Here is a 26,612-nt window from a genome sequence, read left to right as displayed (position 1 = left end):
TATTCAGAATTTAAGTGAGTTAATTAGGAATTAAATGCCCCATGTAAACGTAGCGCAGTGTTTCTCAACCTTTTTTGTCATGTGTACCCCCTAAGCCTTTTTGCTGTGCCATGAGTACCCCCTAACTTGTGCTGCATGTTGCTTTCTCTACCCCAATGTGACTAAAATTACAAATGTCCAAGTACCCCCTGCATTTTGCTTGCGTACCCCTGGTGGTACACATACTCCTGGTTGGGAAACACTGACGTAGCGAATGAGAAACAGTTAAAACAAAACACCTTTGTCCTTGGGTGTTTTCTGGCTGCCATTGCTCTGAGGCTTGTCGACTGTAATGACAAATGGCACGTCCATGTCTTCATCCTCCATTTCTCGTTTTGCCTTTTTTGCGGGGGGTGTACTTTTGGGTCGGCCTCTCCCAGCGTGTTTCTTGGCCGGCACCCCCACTCTCATAGTGGCTTCCTTCTTAGTCTTATTGGCCATGGCTTCCTGATAGCCTGGGGGGTACTGAGTAGAGCAGCAGTGTGCCAAAGAAGAAGGAAGAGGGAGAGAGAGAGAGAGAGAGAGAGAGAGAGAGAGAGAGAGAGAGAGAGAGAGAGAGAGAGAGAGAGAGAGAGAGAGAGAGAAAAAACAAAATATAGGGAAGAGAAAACGAGAAGGGTGGGGGGAACATAAGAGAACATGAGAGAAAGAGGATTGTCATACAGTAGAATATTCATAAAAGTTGAATCAATGAACAAAATTCAAGAGACACCGCACATTGTTTCTTTACTTTATTTCTCGGAGCGAACCATGTAAAGAAAAGTAAACAGTGTGCGGTGTCTCTTGAATTTTGTTGCCTCACACCTGCACCTGCATTACTGAGGGCTTGTGCACAAGGACTCCCTTGAACTTTATTCATAAAAGTTGCTTGAAAAGAGAAAACCCTTTTCTTCACCAAGGCACTCCAAAAAGTATAGTTAAAAATGTCTTTATTATTATGACATGTCCATTAAGGACTTTTAAAATTGCCCACGCGTAGCGGCAGTTGAGCCTTCTTCAGGGCAGGGTCTTTTCAAGCAACTTGACATTGAACCTTGAACCAAAGAGCACCCACTAGAATACTTTGTTCATCTTTCTAAAGGGACTGAGCACGCCTCTGACTTCCAAACACAGTAAAATGTTCATTTTGGAAACATTATGAGACTGGTGGGAGGGCATTAAGTTCCAGGGCAAAACAATGAAGTGACACATGAGAAAGAAAAAAATAAAATAAAACCAACTATAAAAACAAGGCCTGTCAAACCAGACAATGAAATGTGAAATGTGTAATATGGCCTTTGCACCATAGGCAGTCACCATACTAAGCCCCATAGCAATGACTCGCTACACAAATACAAAACTAGTCAGAGCAAAGAGCAAGTAGAAGACAAATCCAGGCTAGATTCATGGCCCAGCAACCATTATCCCCAATAAATCCAGGCATAAAACAGTTTCTGCCGGTAGAGTTTGGTTAAGTTTACTGTGTCAACAGAAACAATAATTTGTTGGCAGATGCTGTGTTTGTGATGCTGGAGGCAGTAATGTTGCATATGCTGTGCTGTTGGGTACGGAAGAACCGCACACTGATGAGCTCTCTTTTAATCCATTTTTGGTGGCCCGAAAGGTCACAGAAATAAAAATGCATGAAACGGGAACTCATCGGTGTGCGGTTCTTCTTTAGCCAACTAACATGAACTTTGCGCTTTGATCCTGCACCCGGCAAAATAGAGGTTGGATGTGCGTGAGATCTGACGGGGGTTTTGTGTGACGTGTGCTGTGCTGACCTGTACGTTGAGGCCCAGCTTCTTGATGCGGTCAGCCCCCTCCGGAGTCCAGGGTGCAGGCTCCAGGTCATCCCTCCGCAGCAGGTACCGCCACACCAGGAAGCCACACTTCCCTATCTCCGGCCAGTACTTCACCACCTGACAGGAGGAACATTTACTTTTCAACGTTTTTTTTAAGGGGCTTTTATGCATTTATTTGACAGGACAGTCGAAGATGGTGACAGGAAGTGAATGGGACAGAGAGACAGGGGAGGATCGGGAAATGACCCCGGCCGAACTCGAACCGGGGTCCCCGTGGGTGGGCATGAAAGCCCAAATGTGGGGGGCTTAGCGCGCTGTGCCACAGTGCCCCCAGGAACATTTGCTTTTAATGAAGTAATTACATTACATGACATTACATTACATTACATTATCTGACACGTTCTTCCAAAGCAACTTACAGATGTAGCAGGGTATTGGTCCCAGTCCCTGAAGCAGAGTGGGGATAGTTGTCCAAAGCGACTTATAGTTATTACAGGGTATTAGTGACAGGACCTTGAGCAATGAAGGGTTAGGTGCCAAGCTCAACAGTACTGGTTGACACTTGATTCTTTACCTGTTGGCGAAGGGTGGGATTTGAACCTGCAAACCTCGGATCCACAGACCAACTCCCTAACCATTAGGTCACAGCTGTCCTATTCTTTTTTTCTGTTTCTCCAAGGTTATTTACAGGCCCTCTTCACGGCCGGATTAAGATGGCCAGGTCAAATTTTGTGACAAATCTACATAGACAGTGTTATAATTACAAGATAGTAATTAAGGATAACATGTTTACCAGCTGTACTCAACACAACAGATATCATAATTCTGCAATTTTTCACTTGTGGCCAATCAGGGGCCCCCTGGCAGGTGCAGCCATATGTAGCCTGTGTGTTCATCCGGCCCTAGCTCTATTGGCATCAAGAGAGTCGCCATGGCAACCTCACCTTATAGATGCCGTCGTAGCGGTTTCCTTCTTCGGGGGCGTACTTGCTGATGCGTCGGCCTTTGGAGCTGCGCACCACTCTGACTGGCTTGCCCTCGCGCCAGTTACGGGACTCTGCACCGTCTTTATCATTCAGGGGCGCATCACAGTTCAATGCCAGGGCCCTGAGAATTGATTTAAAAATCACACAACATACGTTGACACTATTACACTTTAAGACATTGCAGTTTATACAGTTCAAACTAGTATATGCAGTCAGTTAACCCAGAATGTTGCGTGCAAGTCTTTGGATATTTAGGGGCCATACCCAATGTCAAAAAAAAAGGATTTTTAGGACTTTATACATTTTCAGATGACAAAAGTAACATGGAGCTTGCTTACATACCTGTTCATGTGTGTGAGAGTCTGGTCAAAACAGTGTTCCCCAATACGCTTGTTCCCAGAAAGGTCTCGTCCTCCACTACCTGTGTAGGTGAACTCATCCCCCCTGTCCTGCATAAACAGAATCCGATTACAGAGCAGGGGTTTAGCAAAATTACAACAAAATGTTCAAGACAGGAAGATCAATAAATTCTCTCCACTTTATTTCTTGTCATTGTGTCGTAATGATCAAATTCTTGTTCAGACCTATTGGTCTATCCACATGATCTATCCCAAGTCACAGAATGTCTTTTTGCACAATTACCTTTTTACATTTTTTACATTTTCACATTCTTTATCTTTACTATTTTTATTTTTATTTTTCCCCTCCATGACTATTCCTGTGTTATTTGTGTCTTGAAATGTCCATGTGGGCATTTGTTTATTTGTGTATTTATGTAAGCTACTGGATACCTGAATTTCCCCCTGGGGATTAATAAAGTTACTCTACTACTACTACTACTTCTCTACTCTACTACTCTATTATGGAGCAGAGACCATGACTGATAAACAACAACTGCTTGGTCTCAAAACTAACACCAAAGTGTTAAAGAGGAAACAAATGCAATGTGCACTGAAAAAAGACCTCACTCACCACTTCATCTTCAAAGCCTCCCGCCAGCACTAGCGAATAGGAGCCATCGTTACTGCGTCCATGGATGCCCCCCACATGCGGCCTGTGCACACCAGCCTCGCTCACCTTCAGAAAGAGTCCATCTCAGACAGCTTTTCATATAACCTACTCATTAAGCAATTATAGTCAATTAATAACCACAGCATGACAACAAATTAGCACTAAGAAGGATTTCAGAGTTGGAATTGGAGTCGAAATCGAAGAGATGAGAGCATTGTTAATATGGAGGGTTTCAAATTCCATCATTTTACCAGTAGAAAGAACACTGCTGTGGACAAGGTACTGTTCCTGTAGCTCAAGGCATCCATTGACTGGTAGAGGGTAGAAAAAGGGGTACCAAAAGTGGTACTCACCTGCACACGAAATTTCCAAGTAGTTCCCACTGGAACTCCAGGAATGGGACCATAGTGGTTAGAGGGAACTATTGTACATTCCTTAGTGCGTCCCACACATGCCATACCCTAAAATGTAAGCACACAGTTACTGTAAGTTTTTACTTTGGTAGTGGTTGGTTTTAAAAAGCGGGGCACAAGGTCCTCAGCATTTGTTAAATTGTAAATATAATTCTGGAAATCAATTATTTCAAAACCTAAGTATAATTTTATTTACTACTTATTCGCTCTGTAGTTCAGTGGTGGGCTAAGGCGGCTACTATAAATTCACCGACCCGGGTTCGATTCGAGGTCATTTCCTGATCCTTCCCCATCTCTGTCCCACTACTCTGTCCCACTATTACTGTAGGAGAAAAAGTGTCGCACACAGAAGAATTCAGAGAAACTTTGTTGAGAAAAAAAAAACCACGAAAATAAAGAAAGAAATGCAGAAGACAAAGTGGGGTTCACTTTGTCTTCGTCTTTTCTTTCTTTATTCTCGGCTTTTTCAATACAGTTTCTCTGAATGGCATCCAGCTCCTGTGTGCGACTCCCTTTTCCTCCTTCCTGAATTACTCTTTTGGAATTATCGAGTGAAACTCTCAAAGAAAGACAGAGGCGCGGACGCCAGCTATACCTTCACTCTCTCACATTATCCTATCCAATAAAAGGCACAAAAGGTCAAAAAATATCTTAAAAACAAACAAATAATTAAATAAAACCACAAAGAAAGTGCCCCCTCACCTTTCCCCAGTCCCTTTGGCTGCCTGTGTTGAGGGCTGAGGGCATCTTGGCTTTCTTCTTACTGGCCTTCAGCTTCTCACCAGCCTTCACCACCTCATCCGTGTCATTCTTGCACGTGGGGCAGTACCTGGACAGAAATATACATGGACGTAAGAACAGTTTGTCGAGACAAACTCACCTTCAACTTCACATAGAGAAGTAAAGAGTTCTTCTTCGTGTTCCTGTTCTTATCTGGTGTGTTACGGGAGAGGACTAAGTTGTAAGTGAGAAGGAAAGTCACCGAATCCTCTCAGATGTGGAAGGTTAATTAGAGCAGTAATATTTCAACGTCTTCGTCATCAGTGTCAAAATGGTAAAAACGACTTCAACTTATTCTGTTTATCTGTTTATTAAGCAGCAACTACCAATAACATAAAGGCAATTAGCAATCTTGCTGATGACTTGATTGCTGTAAATGCTGCACAAATTGAATGAATGAATTGAAGGGAGGGATTTGGTTGTTGTGCAGTTTTGGAAGGTTTGCAGGTTCGTTTCCAGTACCAGCAGGAGCTTATTTCACGTTTGGAGATCGGTTTCCTGCAAGAAAAAAACTTGGTCTGTGCAGGAGCAGAGCAGATTGTCCATGTCAAGGCTGGGGGAAAAAACGAGGGAAAATCGCATAACATTACACATATAAATATCACTGAAGATCCTGGATCCTTCAGAGATCCTGCCAAAAAGACGAATCTAATTTGTGAGATCTTTGTTCAAGATTTCAAGGTTTTATTGTTCTAACAGACATTGTCTGTTCTCATCCTTTGCCATTTTTCAAGTTGACAGAGAAGAATGTTAAAACTTTAAAGGCACACTGTGTAAGATGTTTAGCTCTTTATTTTCAGAATTCATGCTACCCATTCACTAATGTTACCTTTTTCATGAATACTTACCACCACCATCAAATTCTAAACTTTCAGGAAATGATCAAATTTGGCAATAGGCAGCCCAGTTTCAATGAGCAGCAAAGCTGCCTTTTTTGACCATTTCCTGCACAGTGTACCTTTAAAGCCTATTTCAGCAGTACTTCAGAACTGCTACAGACGAACGTTTGTCAAGAAGATCCCTGTTGTGAAATAGTGCACCACAGAAAGATGCAGGACCCCGACGTGAAGCGGAGTGGTTGTCGTCTCTCTGAAGTGCGTTATTCCACAAAAGGAACCGCCTCGCCAAAATGTTATACCGCTTATGACATGGATAACCTCAGATTAATAACATAAATGTCTTATTCCTGTATTCTCCCTACCCCAACTGCACCAGATCCTAGCGAGCAAATCAGACACTTCTCTGCCGCAAGCATCTAACTTAGATGTGCGTAGAATACTCGTTTGAAATGCCAACTGCATGAATGTTTAATTTTTGGAAGTTTTGCACATGTACATATTTATCTTCTTGCTGTATTTCATCACAATTCAGACAACAATTATGACCTAGAAACTACACATTTTGCACAGTTTTCCAAGTGTCAAAATCAGCTGACGTTACCAGGCAACTATTCACTATTCAGAAATAACAGTGGTGCGAACGTTGGGGAGCCCCATTCATGTGAGCGGTGCATATTACAGAATGTCAAGCCATGTAATAATAGTTAATACTAACCACTAATCATTACCAAAGATATGCTATAATAAGTAAAAATACAATGTTGTTACACTGTATTTCAAGGAAGCGCCTATCCCCTCTAACCAGACGGAGGGCAAATGATTACATATTAAAATGGCACATCGCACAACATCTTTAAATGTTCTGCCTTTATTTCACTTTGCTGCCTGCAGGCCAAAGAGTAAGAAATACTGGAATAAAATTGGCAATTTGCCCATTATGCTTCAAAGTTACTTCTGATTGCTATTATGTCATATACCATCTCTATGGGTATCAACTACCAAACATGCAATGCTGCCTCGCTATCTACTATCAAATCGAATCGCTATCTACTAATTGTGAAATGCTGCATCGCACTGCCCCATGCATGATCACCATGCCTTATCCTCTCGTCCCCAACAGCTGTGGTGCGTTATGATTACATCGTTATCATTTGTTGTGTGTGTACTGTATGCACACTAACCAGTCCTCGTCCTCGGGGATGGTGGCGAGGGGCGGGTTGAGGCAGTAGATATGGAAGGCCATATTGCACTCGTCACACAGCAGCTGCATGTGAGCATCCTGCTTGCCCCCGCACACACAGCACGAGCAGAAGCGGCACTCCACATCGGGCTCCGCCTTGCAGTGCTTACACTCAGGCCCGCTCTTCCCTGGCAACCGTCACCATGTAAACAACACACAGTTTACACAAAAAAGGGCAGTGTTAATTCAGCACTTGGAGAGTGTTCTGGGACCAAATACAATCTTTACGGTGTTAAATCAACTCTCTACGTGTTGAATTGACCTTTTGAATCAACTATCCAAGTGTTGAATTAACTTTTTACTGTGCATGCACACCCACAAATACGCACACACAGGAGCGCCCACAAACAAGCACACACAAGAGCACCCACAAACACGTACACACACAAAATGGCAAAAAAAATATCAATTGTAATGACCAGTATACAGCCCTGCAAAGCCGAAAGCCAGCAACTACATCACATGACTGTAATTTGACTTCATACTGATTCATTAGCTCTGTGACCACCAATGGCTTCTCATCGTATTTAGAAAATGCATAAAGCTTCACCTCAATCGTATCAACAACATGTTTCTCAGTTTCAATGTTTGTGTGGTTACGGTACTTCAACTCTGTGAAACAGTATAGTATGATGTGTGGTGTTTATGAGTAAAAGTAGCCTGTATACTTGTTTAGTAGGGCAGTGATTCTCAACTGGTGGGTCGGGACCCAAAAGTGGGTCGCGGAGGGTTCCTGGGTGGGTCGCGGAGCTGTGATGCAATGCACTAAAAATGACTATGATGTTGAAGACAGAGTGAAACATGGTTAATAGGCCTTTTCCTCTCCATTACTTCATAAGACACATTGTATATCAGCATACAATGCAAATAATAATGCATATTATGAAATGCATGATAATATTTTTTTGATTATTATTGGAAGAATCTGACGGTGCGACACACAGTTTGGGTCACAACTGATTGACCACGGCAAATTGTGGGTCACAAGACTATTCCAGTTGAGAACCACTGTAGTAGGGTATTAAGGATAAGGATCCTCGTTGGTTTGATCTCATCCTCCCTCTGCGGTGACTAGCATTTGTCTCAATTCAACAAAGCCAGTGAGTGAGCGCTGATAAGACTTACGCTTGAAATTTCCATCCGACGGAGAGAGTGCAGGAGTGCCTGCTCCTTCAATCTGATAGATCTCGTCAAGAAAGAGGACCTTGCAGTCTTCAATAACATCGCCGGGGCCTCTGGAACACAGCAGGTTAACCAGACCGCTAATCAGCGCTAAATATTTCAGTAATTGCCAGAGGAGTGGAACAAAGGTTAAAATCTGAAACCAGGCCTTCAATGGAACTGAGTCAGAAATGGGGTTCGGTCCATTATATTAACTCCCGTCCTCGATCTGTGGTTGTGGCCTTGCAATTTGTTGATGCGATGATGCCTCCATGGAGAACATTTTTCCCCATTCAACAACATCCCGATTGCAAATGAGGAAATGACCTTTGAATTGCGCTTTTGTGAAACTTCTGTCATCCGTGACATCTTGCTCATCACATCTTGTGTCATCACGAGGCCGCAAGCACAAGGGAGGACGGGCGTTTGGATAATGGAAAGAGCCCATGGACTGGAAAACTAAAGGATGAATTGTAGGAAAAGGCAATGGCTCCCTCTATGGAAATGTGAAAGATCAAACAAGTGCTGAGGTTGTTCCTAGAGCCCATTACTTATCAAAGGTTGTGGCTGGCCTCCCTTGTCGAAAATACAGTAGAAAGATGGTGTGGTAAGAAATGTGAACATTAAATTTACACAAATATCTTTTTTGTTCAACAGTAAATACAGCCACATCCCAGCCCAGTAATTTTGGATTCAATGGATAAAATATAAAAGTCTCTTTGTGCTAAGCCCGCCGGCGGGCCCGTTCCCTCTTCGCTGAAAAGACTCAACTAAATTATAAGAGCATTACTATGGCTATGCAAGTAACAGATTGGTCTTTACACTTTTGGTCATGAGAATTTTGGTCATTACAATTTTGGTGACAGGTTATAACTTGTCCTCTGTGCCAAGGGGTTAAGATCAGATCCAGGTGATTGGGAATCAAAGGTAACGTGGATGCAGTGCTCAAAAATTGATGACGTTATTGTTTTGCTTGACAGCCAGGGACAACTGGTGTGCAAGGAGAATTCCGGTCATTTTACAAACATGTCTGATCTGTTTGAGGCAAATTAAAGTTGGCTTTTCACCTTCTCTCAACCTCTTGACATGTATGAAAATGCTTTCAGTTTGTAGAGTATGGCGTGCTCTTATCCAGATTGTTTGTTGGCTTCTTGGGTTTGGGTGCTCTTTAGTCCAAGGTATAGTACTTCCAGGTTCAAAACATGAGAATGAATTCTCTGACTAAGGCACTCCAAATTAAAATGTCTTTATTGATATGTCAAGTCAGGACATATTAAAAAACAAGGCGCACGCGGAGCGGCATGAGTGCCTTCTTCAGGGCAGGCCTTGAGCAGATTGCCTGTGGTGTGTGGTCCCATACATAAGGCATAATTATAGCATTAGCTAGCACTGACACAAAGAGCTGAAAACACTTTACATAAAGGAAATGAAGGTGTCTGAACCACACAGCAGAATAATGATGATATAATAATAAAAAAACCATTGCAGCTCTGGCCACGGTTGTGCCTCACTCACCCGAGAAGGATCTTCACTCTGACCTCTTTGTTTGTCCTTGACTTTTCATTGAGCACAGTGATCTCTCCATCATACCAAAAGCCCCTCTCCTCCGGAATCTCTATGTTGTAGTTCACCATCACCACCTGCCCCAACCACAGCTGGCTGAAGGGGAGAACTGTACGCGCACGCGGCCGCACATCCTCTGGATTCATCTCCACCACGCCATTCTCTGGGTAGCTGTGGGGAGAGAGAGAGAGAGAGAGAGAAAGAGAGAGAGAGAGACAGAGACAGAGAGAGAGAGAGAGAGAAAGAGAGAGAGAGAGACAGAGACAGAGAGAGACAGAGATAGAGAAGTTAAGATGCAATCCTGTGGCATGGTGGCTCAACAAGCTAAGACGCCGAACCATTACATTGGCGAACCAGGTTCGATTCTGACCCAAGTTCCTTTGCGGATCCTTCCCCTTACTCTCTCCCATTCATTTCCTGTCACACCCTCAAACTGTCCTATCTCAAATAAAAGCATAAAAGCCCAAAATATATCTTCAAAAAAAGATGCAATCCTGTAAGAAAAGACACATTGAGGTTCAACTCATCGAGTCTTGAGATCACTCCCACACACTTTCAACTTTTGGTCACGGACCTTTTTCAGGATAGCTCACAGGTACAAGTTCACAACCAAAATTGTTGCACACACACACACACACACACACACACACACACACACGCACACACACTCACACACACACACACACACACACACACACACACACACACGTATCCACGATCAATCACCACAGTAAAATCACTGTCCTTCACAGGACAATCATTATGCTTTAAATTAATCTACAATTGAAAGGCACAAATATAGAGCAAAGTCGTGTTGTATAAGCAAAGGATTACAAATGAGAGAATAAGTCAGTGTGAGCCCTGTTACACAAGAACCATCATCTGGGTGTCCAGAATACAGAAAAGACCTTGACCATGACCTTGACCTTGACATTATAAGGACTAAATTTACACAGAATAGTCATAATAGCAGAACATAAGTCAACATGCCATATTTGATGTATGACATAAAACATGTTGAAAAATACAAGAAATTGATTTGAGTCTTCATAATAGTAAAATTGACCTTGGCAATGGCCTTTCAAGGTCAAAGGTCACCCATTAGGCTCATGGAATTGTCAGAAAGGAATCCCAACACAAATGATGAGTCAGAATTGGTATGTGTATTATCATTCATAAAATGAAAATATAGATTTTTCTCATAGGCGATGGCGACCATATTGTAAAAAAAATATGAGCAGAACTTCAGGCCAGGTTCTGTAATAACACACAATTCCCAAAACTCACGCACAACAGGTCAAAACCCTTCACTTCTCCTGGAATCTTGTCTCAAAACAATGTACTTTATTCTGAAATCTTCATTTTGGTAACAAATGACAACCACAGCCATCATTTGAAAAAAATTGTACAAACCACTTGAACGTGCATATGGTGCATATCACCAGTATCACATATACTAAGGTGTGTCTTTGCAGATGGTTGCTGATTGTAAACAGGTATGAAAGGAGTTTGCCTAGGTGACAAGGAAGTGCACATAGTATGGCAAATTGATTTAAGTATTTTGCATGGCAGAGTGTTCCACGAGAAAACCAAGGCTTTTCTTCATGGTAATTGTGTCAAATCCAGAAAACAAATCCAGAGTGTGTATTGCTTTGTGTTTTCGAACTGACATTTGAATGTAAGGTTGTGATTGTAGTTCAGTGGAATTGGTACAGGGTGTGGGTGTTGGTAAGTGGATGAGATGTTCAGAAAAACTCTGAAGACCAGGTGGTGAGGTGTACAAAGATGTGCGTAGAAGCTGTGCAAAGGGCAGTCATGGGTGAGCGGTTAGGGCGTCAGACTTGCATCCCAGAAGTTGCCGGTTCGACTCCCGACCCGCCAGGTTGGTGGGGGGAGTAATCAACCAGTGCTCTCCCCCATCCTCCTCCATGACTGAGGTACCCTGAGCATGGTACCGTCCCACCGCACTGCTCCCCATGGGGCGCCACTGAGGGCTGCCCCCTTGCACGGGTGAGGCATAAATGCAATTTCGTTGTGTGCAGTGTTCACTTGTGTGCTGTGGAGTGCTGTGTCACAATGACAATGGGAGTTGGAGTTTCCCAATGGGCTTTTGCCTTTCACTTTAGATATAGTCTCTCTCTTCAGACAGTCACCAATGATGAAGAGGAACATGGTCAGTGCAATGCCTGGGTCTAGCCAAATTTCCTGTGATGCAGCAAGTTTCAAAATGTAGTCTGGCCAGGCCACACTGTGTGCACTCTGTGTGCTCTGAGTAAAATAAGGTCTACTGTAGTGCCGTGGCCTAGTGGCTAGAGAGTTGGTCTTTCAATCTAGGGGTTACAGGTTCAAATCCCCCCTGACCTCTCCCTACACCTCCATCCATGGCTGAAGTGCCCTTGAGCAAGGCACCTAACCCCACATTGCTCCAGGGACTGTAACCAATACCTTGAAAAAAAATAATAGTTGTAAGTCGCTTTGAACAAATGAAAGCATCAGCTAAGTACATTTAATGTAATGTAGGTCATGCTGAGTATAGTGTGCACATTAGTGTTCAAAGGGTTCAGTGTCAATTGAAATTATGACTTGTGTTTGTCATTTGGCAACATAATCACCTTTTCAGAACAGAGTACATTGTTTTGAGACAAGACATTCATTTTGCAGGAGAAGGGAGGGGTTACCCCGTTGTGTGTGAGTTTTTGGATTTGTGTGTCGAGTTTTGAGAATTTGAGACATGATTCCAGAAATTTTGTGTAAACAGAGTTTACTTGCTTGCAGAGTTGAAGCCAGGCTGGGTCAGTGTAGTCTTTGTTTTCCGGTCCACAGGTTTTTGTGGTTCTGTGGAAAGGTTTTTGCTGAACACTATTGTCAACTTCAGGACATCAGCACTTCTAGTATTCGTCTCCCCCATCACATTCGAAAGTCCACACGACCGAACAACTTTTTCAAGCTTCAGCATGACATGTTTTCAAGGTATTAAGACTCGCCATCTTGCAGATCCAGTGTGCAACTGTTTAGTAGTCTATTTACAGAATTTACTAGAATGCTGCCCATTTACAAATGTAATCCTTTTTCATGAATACTTATTACCACCCTCCCTTATACATAATGCCTTGGAAATGTACACTTTTCATACATGAATAGACATATTTTGCTGCAACATCTACTCTGGTCAGACAAGTAAATATTAGTTTATTTAAATGGTAAATATCAAACTTCTGAATGGGCAACCTACTGTGGTGCTCATATGTTTACATACCCCAGCAGAATATACACTTTCTCTGTGATTTCTCACAAAATACGAAGGATTACACAAAACCTTTTTTTTCACTCATTGCTAGTGACTGGCTTAAGACATTTATTAACAATCTTCTGTGTTTACTCTTTCAAAAGCATGATCACAACCCAAACTACCCAAATGACCCTGTTCAAAAGTTTACATACCCTAGTGTCTGGTGCTGAATATGGCCCTGTTTAACATCAAGGACCGCTCTAAATTGTTTGTGGTAGTTGTGGATAAGGCTCTTAATGTTCTCAGATGACAAAACAGCACATTCTTCCTGGCAGAATGGTTGTTTCCTATAATATTTTTGGGTGTCTTGCTGGAACCTCATATTTGATGTTTCCCCTGAGTGGCTCAATGATGTTGAGATCAGGAGAGTGAGATGGTCGCTCAAAAACCTTAATTTAATTCTTTCTGAAGCTAATGACGGGTTGATTTGGCTTTCTGTGTCGAAATATTGTCATATTGGCACTGTTGGGAATTCAATTCAGAAATGCAATATGAGGGTGTTTGGTTGGAATCAAACCATTGGGCAAGGGAATCATTGCATTACAATGATCATTGCAAGGGAAAATGTTCAGGAGGCATAGGACAACCAAAAAATAACTTCAGGTGAAATATAGGACAACATGAAAAAAATGTTTTAAACTGTACAGCAAAGAGGCACTTGAGGAAAGATGGGCTGTTGGGGGTTGCCAGGAGAAAGCCATTACTACAAAAATGCAAACATGTTATTTTGCATGATACACCAAATAGCATAGTGAGAAGCAACAGAATGCCTGTGTCAAAGTCATTTGTAAAAACGAGATCAATATGGAACTTTTTTCAGCCACTATTAACAGTACCATTTGGAGAACAGATAACGGAGCCTATGATGAAAGTTACACCATCCCTTCTGTGAAACATGGTCATGGAACACTGATGTCATGGGGACATTTGAGTTACAAATGCACTATACTTTTGGTCCATACTCGCAGAATGATGAATACATTGCCCTGTGAAAAATACTGGAGGAAACTTGACACACATCAGCCTTGAAACTGCGCATGGTCCATTGTTTGGACAAGCCAACATGACAATATTTCTACACAGAAAGCCAAATCAACCCGTCATTAGCTTCAGAGCGACCGTCTCACTCTCCCGATCTCAACATCATTGAGCCACTCAGGGGAAACCTCAAATGTGAGGTTCCAGCAAGACACCCAAAAATATGATAGGAAACAACCATTCTGCCAGGAAGAATGTGCTGTTTTGTCATCTGAGAACATTAAGAGCCTTATCCACAACTACTACAAACAATTTTGAGCGGTCCCTGATGTTAAACAGGGCCATATTCAGCATCAGAAACTAGGGTATGTAAACTTTTGAACAGGGTCATTTGGGTAGTTTGGGTTGTGATCATGTTTTTGAAAGAGTAAACACAGATGATTGCTAATAAATATCTTAAGCCAGTCACTAGCAATGAGTGAAAAAAAAGGTTTTGTGTAATCCTTCATATTTTGTGAGAAATTGCCAAGAAAGCGTATATTCTGCTGGGGTATGTAAACATATGAGCATCACTGTATATTTTGGAAATAAATTACAATTGAAAAAACAATTACACACTGGACCTTTAAGTCTGTCAGAGTTTGGCGTAGAAATAGTAAACCTCCCTCCCGAAGCCTCATACAGTATAGTAGCACTAAGCTATCGGTCTGGACCTTTATTTCAGTGGTATCATGCTGTGTCTCCCATGCTCGAACTGGAGCGTTGACTGGTAGGTGGCGGGTTCAAGCCCCGAGTGGCAAACTAGCACAGGATAACACCAGCTACACATAGCAGGTAGTAAAATTATGGGATTCTCAGTTAGTCTAGTTACAGGTGATGGTTGGTGTTCCAACATGTGATCTAAGAATCAAGTTATGGCCTATTTGACTGACACAGTAACCAATTGTATTGCAATTTACATAATTGGAATTTGTATAGTGTCATATGACACAAGTCAATCCATTTCTTTTAAAAACACAATAATGCCGCAAGAAGAAACAATAACAACATGGCACATTTTTTTCCAACTATCTTGGCCACTGGTGAGTTTTGCATAAGAGTGTGACCATAACAACAGAATTCCACAGGTCAGAAGAGCACAGTTAAAAGCTCCACTTAACAATAAAAAAGAATTTTGCTGTCATGGTAAAACACGCACTTGACAAAGATTTTACAGCACCATAACCAAAGGCATCATGGTAAAGCCAAAGATTAGCCAAAGATTCTACGTAGAGCACAGTAACACACCATTGCCCAGCTACAATTTGGCATTACAGTTAAAGTGCAGAACAGAAACCAGAGGCAACTCTACAGTAATCCAGTGTGGTATAAGTGAAGCCTGCCTAGTACTAGTATGCATCAGTCATCCATAACGATAAACTGGCAAAAAATGGAATCTTGACTTTCCATTCAAATAGCCACACAAACTTTGACATTTTAAACATGCCTCCTGATAAAATACTGCCATACAAATAAACAACTGTCAACTTTGGAAAGGACACAGAGCAAAGACAGATACAGATAAAATCCGAAACCTTCCGTTCCGTAGATAAAACTGTGAAAGTAGCACTTGCAGGTCGAACTGCTTCATACAAGGCTGGCATTGCAATGGGTGACATGGCAGGCTAGAAAGAAGCGGTTCATGGCCCAAGGAAGACTGTGAAGGATGCGCAGATTTGCTAGTACAAAGACAGAGTGGAAGCTGACTTCCAGGCTGGTGATCCTGCCAGAGTTGGCCTGGAAGGGCTCAGGGTCATGACAGATTTTAAAAGCAAGCCCAACTCCATGCACAGCTCCAACCCCTTACTTTCTGATGAGCTGAAACATTTCTATGCATGCTCTATGACCTGCCCAACCCCTTGGTAGCTGTGACGGAAGATAAGATAAGATCTAGTGATGACGCCTTCTTTTAATTTATAATCAGTGAGAGTGATGTGAGGGGAGTGTTCTGAGGCGTAAATGGGAGGAAAGCTACAGGCTCCGATCAGATCACTGGCAGGGTTCTGATTGAGATCCTGTTCTGATCAGCTAGCCCCCGTTAATGCTAAGATCTTCAACATGTCACTGGCTCAAGTCGTGGCTCCATATTGTTTAAAACAGTCCATTATTGTTCCTGTGCCTAGGAACAGCAAGCCAGCGGGCCTGAATGACTACCGCCCAGTGGCCCTAACATCAGCTGTAATTAAGTGTTTTGAGAGGTTTGTGAAATAGCACATATGCCACACCCTCCCTCATTCTTTCGACCCGCACCAATTTGCCTACATAGCGAACATCATGAAAGTTGACCCTCAACATTGGCTCGCCCCAGGGTTGTGTTTTAAGCCCCCTGCTCTTATAACATCTACACTCATGACTGCATGACCACAACCACCTCAACTTCCATGAGAATGTCCTGACAGGCTGTATTACGGCCTAGCCTCGCGAGCCATCCTACGTACTTCCGCCAAAGGAATGGCTCCACTACGGTAATCTGGCCCCCCTTTTCTGTGGAGTGTTTGCAGCGGTAGGATTTGGCTGCCCCACCCTCCAGCCAATAAGCGAATAAGTGCCACACGTGGGGGGAAAAGGGGGAGGACGCTCGTGACGATGACGTTAACGTCTGTGCCAATGGCTCTGGTCTGCGCTATGTTGTTGTTGAGTAACTGTCGCCGATTGGGTGAGAGCTGGCCAATCATTTCAAACCATAACTGAGTGCAAACTTCCCACTTACTGCAATCGCGTCAGATCACACAAGCTCCAGACCATGAATACGAAATGAAATGGTAGTATTATGGGATGGTCAGGACCAGGCTAATCACGGCCTGGTTTGGGAACTGTACAGCATGTGACCAGAACGCCCTGTAGATAGATTGTTAAGCTCAGGGGAGCAATCAATCAGAGCCCCTTTATTCCTCAAATAGTAGGCGGGGTTACTGTTACAATTTAGGCTACAATTAAAGTAGGAAAAGGCTGAAGCACGTACCGGAATTGTTTGAACTTTCACTCGTAGCGCAAAATTTGTCATTTAAAAACGCACCGACGGTTACTAAAAGGAGCTGGCTACTAAAAGGGGCTGGTGTCTATTTTTCAGATTGTTCACAACACCCGGTTACAAAACGAGGCTGGCTAGTGGCTACTATTAGCAGCCCGGCTATAAATCGAGGAAATACGGTATATACAAAGAGGGTGATAGTGAGAGCCATGAACATCATGAAGGACACAGTACCCCACTCCCAAACTGCAACCTGTTCATCCTGCTGAATTCAGGCAAACAACTGAATATTCATGCACAAACAGAAAGAATGAGGAAGACTTTTTAATCCACAGGCAGTCTTAAAGGTGCACTCTGCAGGAAATTGTCAACAAAGGTACTGCAACTATGCTGCTCATTGAAACTGGGTTGCCTATTGCCAAATTTGATCTTTTCACAAAAGTTTACTGAGTACTAAACTAATATTTTCTAGTATGGCCAATGTACAGTCATTTTGCAGCTAAATGGTGGACCATGGAGAAGATCCCCCTTTTCATGTATTTTCCCAGTCATAATGAATACTTAGAATTTGATGTTTGGTGGTAAGTATTCATGAACAAGGTAACATAAGTACATAAGTATTCATGAAGAGGGTAACAATCTCTTAAAATAACCTTTTTTATCACGGTTTTATGTCAGGGATAGAGGACTCTTTTCTTCCTTTTAACTGAGCATATTTCATCATTCTTGTTATTTAAACCGAGGCTGTTTGCTTAACAGGATTTTAGATGTATCTCTTTTTTTTGCATGTCAAGCTGTCATCTTCACCTTTCTACGTGCAGTGTTTACTAATCTGCATATGTTGCTTTATTCTTATTTATTTAACTGTATATATGCAGAGCTGATGACCCCATCATCATTTCAATACATGTAAAAATGTATGCAACACATAACAGTACTCGACTTGAGATTTGTTCTTCAACTTATGAGCGTCTAATTTATAAAATATGTGTAATTTGATAGCTTGTGGAACAGGACCTCTCATAGAGTTCATGTCTCCTTCTCAACACAATGTGTATGGCTAGCTACATCAGTGATTATTGTTCAACTTACCTTGCCACCAGTTACACCCAGCACATACTCCACCCACTCAAAAGGAAAGAAAACGCAAAAGTGAAAGTGACTAGAGGTGCTCCGATTGCTCGGCAGCCGATCATGCTCGGCCGATAATGGCCAAAAATAGCCTGATCGGTGATCGGAAAAACATGCCGATCAAAAAACCGATCCAGAGATATTAAATTCCTCACGCAACCATTTCGCCTTTACACCTGGCGCTGCCTGCATGTAGCCTAGGTGCTGGCTCTGCACAGCTGCTGCACCAAAATAAGGCATCTTTACTTGTCTTTAACTTTTTGGAATTCCCTCCTTCATTTTCACCATTTATAATCATATCTGCATCAACAATGATCTGATTTTCCGATCCATGCGCAGTTTACATGACGCTTGTAATTTGTGAATGACGTGTCAGTCTCGCCATGTTCACTATTTTGAGTTACAGCCTGTCAGCACGCAACAACTAAACGTTTCCAAAACAATCATCAACTGTATTGTTTTTAAAGTTGTAGCCTAATGGACAGCCAGGTCATTAGTTTTGTAGTCGCTGCAACACCAAACAGCAACTAGGGAGAATGGACGGTGAAACTCAATGAGTCTGTGCAGGGAATTCTACATTCTATGACAGAAAGAGCTTTCCTCGCAGACACGCTGTGTTGTGCGTGTTCCCTGTTCTTTCAAGTGAAGTTTTTTTTTCTTGTTTTGTGTATGTAGAATCTCAAGTGTTTCAGTCACAATGTAATTTGCGATAGACTACTTCTCGCCCGTTAGCCATTTTACGTTATAACCTGTGTAGTTGCCTCGGTCAGCACGCGACAAGTTCACGTTGTCCGCACAAGCATGCCAACGTTATTGTTTTCAAAGTTGTAATTGACAGTCAGTCGATAAGTTTGATAGTCGCTGAAACGCCAAACGGCGACAGAAGTGAGAGGGAGAGAGCAGAACGGTCGCGGAGCACTGCAGCTGTGGACAGTGAGTGACAGAGAGGGGAGGGGCTCTCCTCACGAGGCTGCTCATTTAAAGCGACAGGGTTTTTTCTCGTAGGCCTATGCAGAAGACGAGAGACTGAGATCCAGGTGTCTGAGCTTCAATTCAATCTCAAATAGTTAAGTAATTATATGCAATAACTTATAAATTGATGTAATGTTTCAGTTTCAATTCAATCTTAAATAGTTTAGTAATTATATGCAATAACTTATAAATTGATTAATACTGTAGACTTACTTGTAGGCTATATTACCAACACTAGTCTGAAAGAGCTGAAAGATAATAATAATAATAATAATAATAGCCTAATAATAATAATAATGATGATAATAATAATAACAATAATAATAATAATCATAATAGTAATAGCCTAATAATAGGCCTACATTGTGAAAGCGACATGTGCAAATTAAGATTGATTGGTTTATGGGCAGAAATATTCAATAAGGATAATTAATAGGCTATTAAAAAAATAGGAAATAATTTCTGTGATCGGCAATGATCGGTGATCGGCAGATAAAGATTTTTGGTGATCGGTATCGGTGATCGGGCCAAAAAATGGTGATCGGAGCACCTCTAAAAGTGATTATGGAGTGGGGTGACAGTGTGGGAGCGGTAGCGCGGGGAACTTTTGGGGGTGATATCCTGTGGTGTGTCAATCTCCCGAGAACAACAGAGAGGGCAAATACAAGACAAAGCGGGTGTCGCGCCAGTAACTCCAATCCTGGTGGATGCGTTAGTTCCAGAAGTTGTAATCCAAAGCAGCATGGAGTAGGACTCACACACCGATAGCCGAAATTAAATTTGTTGCAATAAAAAAACCTATTTGTTGCATCGGCTATCAGTGTGCGAGTTCCACTACTCGCTGCATTGAGCAACAGAAGGGGAAATAAAGATTTTTTTGTGGTCTTTTTGACCTCATCTACGATAGCACAGTGAAGATGTTGACAGGAAGCGAGTGGGGAGAGAGAGACGGGGAAGGGCTGGCAAAGGACCTGGGCCGGGAATCGAACCTGGGTCGGCCGCATAGTAGGCCAGTGCCCTACCGTTAGGCCACGGTAGGCCCAAAGGGGGATATAAAGAGGTCTCCAGACACTTACTCCTCATATTTGATATGGTAGACCAGCTCATCCTTGATGAGTGCAGAGTCCGTCTGGGAGGTGGAGGGCTCACTAGTGTCCGAGTTTGGCACAGAGTTGCAGTTAGTGTCCGAGCCTGCTACACTCTGGCCAGCAGCCTCTATTTTGCCATTAGTCCTTGGGCTGCTTTGATTGGCACCTTTGGAGGCACCTTTGTTCTTCTGTCCTTTGTTGCCGCGGGTGACATTCTCAATGGTCCCCTCAAACCACGCACCAATGCTGACGTCTCTGCAGTCCACCAACTCGTTTATCTGAGGAGAGGAGACGACAGGAGAGAAGATACAGGGGGGTTATTTCACTCATTATGACCTACTGACCTACTTATCATGTGATTTTAGCATGTCACATTTGAGAACAATGATGATGAACCTACAATACATGATTCAATGTCTTAAGAATACCAATGAAAAGCAGTAGTCCGACTCATTCTGTTGGCAATATAACCATGTACTCATAGTAAATTGAAACAAAATGTTTAATTAAGGTATTTAGCTCAAATATTCAGATGAGCTATGATATTAAGGATCTACTAAATTCACAATCATTTGTTTTTTTGGGCCATTGTTGCCCACTTAAGAAAGACTGAATGTGAAAGAAAATGGCTTCCGACTGCAGTAACAGCTTTGGCCACAATCCAACATGTGACACCTTTGAACTTTTATTGAGCATTCTGTTGGGTAATATACTATAGGGCGAGGAGGTTCAACAGCTAGTGCATCCATTCATCCAGTCATCCTCGATCAAAGTCTCACCTTGTACGCGCCAATTCCTGGGTCAATCAGGAAGGACTTGCTGGACGTGGAAGGCTGCGGATGACTGTCTGTCGGTGGACTGAAAGCCGCCGACGTCTGTTGGCTGTTACCGCTACTGTTGTTGCTGTTGCTGTTGCTGCTGCTGCTGCTGTTGTTGTTGTTGTTGATGTTTACCGTGGTGGGTTTGGAGGTGGAGGTTGGGGTTGCTGGAGGTTTGGTGGTGGTGGTGGTGGTATTGGTGGTGGATGGACAGGGGGGTGAGTCGGCTGGAGCCGGGCTATCTTCTTGGGGGGGAGGTCGGATTGGGCTGTCTGACGGGTCAGTCTTTGAGCGGATCAGGAGCTGAACGATGTCGTTGAGGCCCACGTTGTAGTCGAACAGCGTCTGGCCATCTTCCAGCTTTCAACAGAGAGACAACAGGAGAGAAACAAACAGAGTCATCTGTCAACAAGCCGCTAGCCAATGTCTCTGTCTCTGCTCTCTGTTTCTGCTCTCCCACAGACCCACAGACACACACACACACAGATCTACTAGAGCCCTAAGCTGAATCTAACAACAGTGACAAGGACAAAAGCAAGAGAATATGTGCAGTGTAGTTGCCTGATGATCCAAATCTGATGAACGGATGGCTAAAGGAATAAACTATAAAAGCTCAAGCTGCACATACGTAAATAAGTATCACGTCTTCATCACCAGTGCTTTGCAATTGGTCATTTACAAAACAGTAAAACTGTATTCGGCATAGGTTTACCATGTTATACTGTGAACTGCATAAACTTGCACTTTAAACATACAAACCACATCCAACATTCATCATTACATTGCTTTACAACAAGGAAAAGAGACGTGAAGGCCCGGATATCTTGTTTCTGACTTTGTGGCTTGTTTCACGCATGACTTTCTCCCAGTGAATTATTGTGCTTCTTTTTAAGACGTGAGACGTTACACTAGCATCCAGGCTTTACTGTAGGCCACCATTTATAATGAGCGAGTTCCAAGGCATGTCTAAGGGTGACAGCCATCATCTTGGTGAAAGGCTATGTTTTTATTTTAATTGCAGTGATGCTAAGTTGTGCACTGCCTGAGATACCATAGCAACCTCAAGCCTTTATACTCCTCTACATAGTTACTCATCCAGGGATATGAACACTAATAGCTTTTACACTGAGATGAGTGGTTGGAAACATTGGAGAACGCAGAGAGACTGGATATGACTCTTAGCATCTCTGCTATTAGTGAAAATAGTCAAATAGTACTATAGTAAAATAGTAAATACTAGGTCTAGGCCTACTACTAGTTGTAAAAAAATAAAATATTAAATAACAGGGACAGGATGAAATTTCTGGCCATTCAATAGCTCTGTTTTCTCCAATGTTTCGCCGCTACCTGTAGGCCTAATGCATTCTTCCTATTTTGAATGTAGTAGGAAAATGTTACATGCAAGTGTATTTTATCCAAAGTATATATTTTATTTCTCCCTACAAACACAGCCCAGACCCATAGGAACAAAATGTGCAGATACTTAAGGAAATATCCTCACAATTTAAGGAATAATTTCAATTTGCATTTTATTTCTGGATAATTTTAGTGACGTGTAACATATTTCATGGTGTACAACACTGTCCATACCTTTGCAAGCCCCTGTTGTTACACCTTTGTTACTGTGTGTTACACCTTACACAGTAACTGATGTAACAACAAGGACAATATAGAATGCAATATAACCCATATTTTCCACATTCTGGGTGTATGGTTGTCTACGTGTAAACTGGTAAACAATAGGTTACTTGAAATAATACAAAAAAATGTGAGGGTTGGTAGGTAAGGATGAGGCAATTAGACAAGCAACAGGCTACCAAATAAACACCACACATTCTAGTATTGGGACGATTTGCGTTTGCGCAATTTTGAGAAGGCTAGAACTATTATTATTCGTACAAGTTAGTCTTTGGTGCACAAATATCATATAACTTTAAAATAGGGCTTATAATGTAATTCACACTGAAAACGAATAGCCTGAGTGGACTCAATCGTTTACCAGGACAGGTGCATTTATTCTGTTTCCTCTGTTTAATGGATCATTCGTCACAGACAGATGAATCATGATCAAGGTGCATTAAAATGTGTCTCTCCTCTTTCTAAAATGTAACCATAGTGTGTAACATTGGCATCCAGTGCCCCGCGCGCGCCGGAAGCAACCTTAGCATGCAGCTACATTCTAATCGAGTGTTCTGTTCGGAAATGGACTGTCTGGCCAGACCTCGACTGAACAGGTTTACAGAAATCAGTCCATATTCCCGTTTTCCTCCTCCACCTGCCCTTACTGCTATGCACTTTTGCTTATTGTTCTCCTGATATACGCGATGCCCAAGTTATAGGCTATGTAAAGCAGATAAAGGCGTGCGCGTTCTATGTTGTTGGATGTGCAGAATGACGGATGAGCGACACAGGAGGCTACCACAGCATGTAAACACTGCATCCGTGGGCTGTATGGCAGAGCACGTGCCATCTTCACAACAAATGGATATTGTACCCCCCATCACAACGTCTGCGTTAATCCAGTGCGCATTTATAATTACAATTGCCCGTGCGCCCAAGGAAAGCATGGAAACCAACGTGCATGAATAACCCCAAATGCAAAAAATGGCGTTTCCTTACACTTGTGGATACAAAAATGCATGGTCGCCTCCACAATTAGCTATTCAGACCGAACTGTGTGTTATAGTTACAATGTACTATGTGGCCCTGGGTCATGGTCTGCGGCGAAAGAATGTGTCGGAATCTGAACAATGCCAGGTTTACGCCAGTGTGGAGTATTAATGTGTGCTACACACGTGTTTGACTTTATTCTGTTGGCAAAACAGCCAAGCAGATGAGTTTGGGCATGGGTTTCAGTACAGTGCGTCCTCGTCGCTTGCGCAAGAACTGTTGGCGAATTCCCATCAAAACAGGAAGCTGGAGCCGCTAGTCATATTAACAACCAACGTTAGCTCACAATCCCACAACTTGATGAAATGACTAACAACTGCTTGTCCAGATAGAAAATATCCATGCGACGGTACCTGTTTCCCTCTGTAGAATAGGCGCTGATGCTCCGGGCTAACATCGAAAATCGCTTGAATTTTCTGTCTCAACGACTCTATTTTGGTTAGTCGGGACAGATCCTCAATGGTTCGGGTTTCCTTCCCATCTATAGTCCGAATCTGAATCCACATAGTCACGCCGATAATGGGCTGACAAGTCTTCAGATAAATGCTTGTTTACAACGTTTACGAGGGCGTGGAAGAAAGGGAACTGAAACGGATGCTCCTTTACGCGCCGCTCTGCGGGTGAACAGTGTTTCTTGCAGTCGCACTGCTAGACGTTTCAGAAGGGTCACGGCGCCAAGCAAATCTCGCGTAAAAAGCCTTCCACACAACTCTGTTAAAGCTGCAGTCCTCATTTTTTTCTAAACAAATGCCCATTCTAGGCCTAGTCTAACAAAAATCTCAGCGACACTGCTCAGCATGCCTGTAACTGACTTGCTCGGTTGCTCTTTTCACCTGAAAGGCCTTAATTCTAGCAAAGTGTACCACACATACTTTTGTTTCAGGTATCTGCAAGATCCACCTGTATCCGGATGGAGATTCTGAGTGCAGAAAGCCAAGGTAACAAACATTGCCATGTGCCATATTCTTTATTGTGCACTAACCATGGATGATGATTACCCAAATGAGTTGATCTAGGCCTACTTGTTTGATGGGTGATGCTGTGGTTCATGCCATGGTTGCATCAAATGTGCCTCTGGGCTTTTCTTTTCTGAAGCCTGAATCTTCCTCAATAACAATTCCAAGTTTTGGAATGGATGAAAGCAAAGGTGTCTGCTCATTGCAAAACTGGTTTCTGAAAAGGTTTCAAAAAGATGGTTCACTCTCCAATCTCCCACGAAGACCTTACAGATAGGCAGTGATGCTGTTTTATTGTAATAACACATTCATTGGGAATGAACATTATCTCTTCATGCACTAGATATTATATGGTATTTTTTAAACTAGTGAATATGGTACATCCACACATTCCAGTAGTGTCCAAACACAAACTGATGTTCATGTTACCTTAGAGCAGAGGTATTCAATTAAAAGTCACAGAGGGACAGTTTTTCAAATTCCCTCCACTGAAGGGGCCGAACATAGAATAACTGAGACCAGCACAGTGTCTGAGGTTAGGGTGCGAAACAAGCAGATAGCTTTCCGTACAGAACAGATATTCCCTTCTCTATTTCTTAGTAGCCTTCGAATGGTCAATTTATGACACTGTTGTAGATCAGATTTCACTCTCATGTGAATGCATAGTAGAGATATCCCCAACCTGAACTGCTAGGGATCGTAAAACAATGCACGGCCACAGATAGCACACGTTTGACTTTATGGGGGCCAGAACCTTGCCATCCAAGGGCCGCTTCTGGCCCCAGGGCCTCCATTTGAATAGCCCTGCCTTAGAGTGATCCAACATAACTACAGATGGAATGCATTCTCCTGCATGCACTGACTAGGGCCAGCATGAATGGAGCTGTCATAATTTGCATGAACAAATAGTGGTCTGTTTTGTATTTATAAACATTTGTTCATGGATCAAATGTAACGGAGGCTAACTAGCACAGAGTTGGCGTGGAACAATAGCTTCATACAGTCTCGTGCCGTTGGGCCGAGAGACTAGTCTCTTGGCCCAGCGGTATCGTACTGTGTCTCCCATTGCCGAACCGTTGTAGTTGACGAGGTCGCACGTTCGATCCCCGAGGGGGGTGAACAGGTGCAAGATGACCTCCGTCACAGTGGTGCCGTGACCCGGATGGGAGTGAGGTTTAAGGGGGAGAGTGTAACGGAGGCTAACTAGCACAGAGTTGGCGTGGAACGTTGGTAAACCTCCCTCCGATAGCTTCATACAGTCTCGTGCCGTTGGGCCGAGAGACTAGTCTCTTGGCCCAGCGGTATCGTACTGTGTCTCCCATTGCCGAACCGTTGTAGTTGACGAGGTCGCACGTTCGATCCCCGAGGGGGGTGAACAGGTGCAAGATGACCTCCGTCACACAAAGCACTGCAAAGCATTACACGGACCCAATATATTTTACTTTGAAATGTTTTTTTGTTATTACGTTTTTTTTTAGTATATTACTGTGGTAAGTCTTTTCAACGATTATTACTGTGTTCCACTGGCGGAACACTATGCATGATGAGGCTACTGATTAAAAAAAATCTGAAATCTCTGAGGAAGAGGACAGAAACATTCATGTTAGTGAAGAGGTTTGTTTGACTCACTATGCGTGCTAGACGTGAGTACCCACAAAAGTCCCTACCCACTGAATGGCTCAGAATTGATTAAATGATACCATGGTTAGCACCCCATTAACATCCAAAATGACTCGAAAATGGTTGACATCTTTTTTGCTTCATTTGTGCATGATTGTGCAGATAAAATCTATGTTTCTGCACAAACCTATAACTTTACATTTCTTGCAAATAGGTCATGCAGCACCCCATCAATACCCTAATGTCTCGAAAATGGCTAGAACT

General features: G+C 42.8%; 1 protein-coding gene across 1 annotated transcript in view; it reads right to left on the bottom strand.

The window, feature by feature from the left end:
* Positions 1-24,425, bottom strand: part of LOC134458378 (E3 ubiquitin-protein ligase UHRF2-like) — a 28,901-nt gene extending 4,476 nt beyond the window's left edge. The window contains exons 1-13 of the mRNA XM_063210676.1: positions 24,126-24,425; positions 21,064-21,462; positions 20,273-20,562; positions 9,769-9,987; positions 8,218-8,327; positions 7,034-7,220; positions 4,936-5,062; positions 4,174-4,281; positions 3,782-3,886; positions 3,152-3,258; positions 2,768-2,930; positions 1,803-1,940; positions 279-504 (exon numbers count right to left, since the gene is read on the bottom strand). Coding sequence (XP_063066746.1) covers positions 279-504; positions 1,803-1,940; positions 2,768-2,930; positions 3,152-3,258; positions 3,782-3,886; positions 4,174-4,281; positions 4,936-5,062; positions 7,034-7,220; positions 8,218-8,327; positions 9,769-9,987; positions 20,273-20,562; positions 21,064-21,462; positions 24,126-24,278 — 2,332 coding nt within the window. The 5' untranslated portion in view covers positions 24,279-24,425. The remainder of the gene's footprint in view (positions 1-278; positions 505-1,802; positions 1,941-2,767; positions 2,931-3,151; positions 3,259-3,781; positions 3,887-4,173; positions 4,282-4,935; positions 5,063-7,033; positions 7,221-8,217; positions 8,328-9,768; positions 9,988-20,272; positions 20,563-21,063; positions 21,463-24,125) is intronic.
* Between the last annotated feature and the right edge of the window lie 2,187 nt (positions 24,426-26,612).

This window comes from Engraulis encrasicolus, chromosome 11, assembly GCF_034702125.1.
Source record: "Engraulis encrasicolus isolate BLACKSEA-1 chromosome 11, IST_EnEncr_1.0, whole genome shotgun sequence".
In the NCBI taxonomy this organism is placed as follows: Eukaryota; Metazoa; Chordata; class Actinopteri; order Clupeiformes; family Engraulidae; genus Engraulis; species Engraulis encrasicolus.
This window is presented reverse-complemented; position numbering and strand designations above follow the sequence as displayed.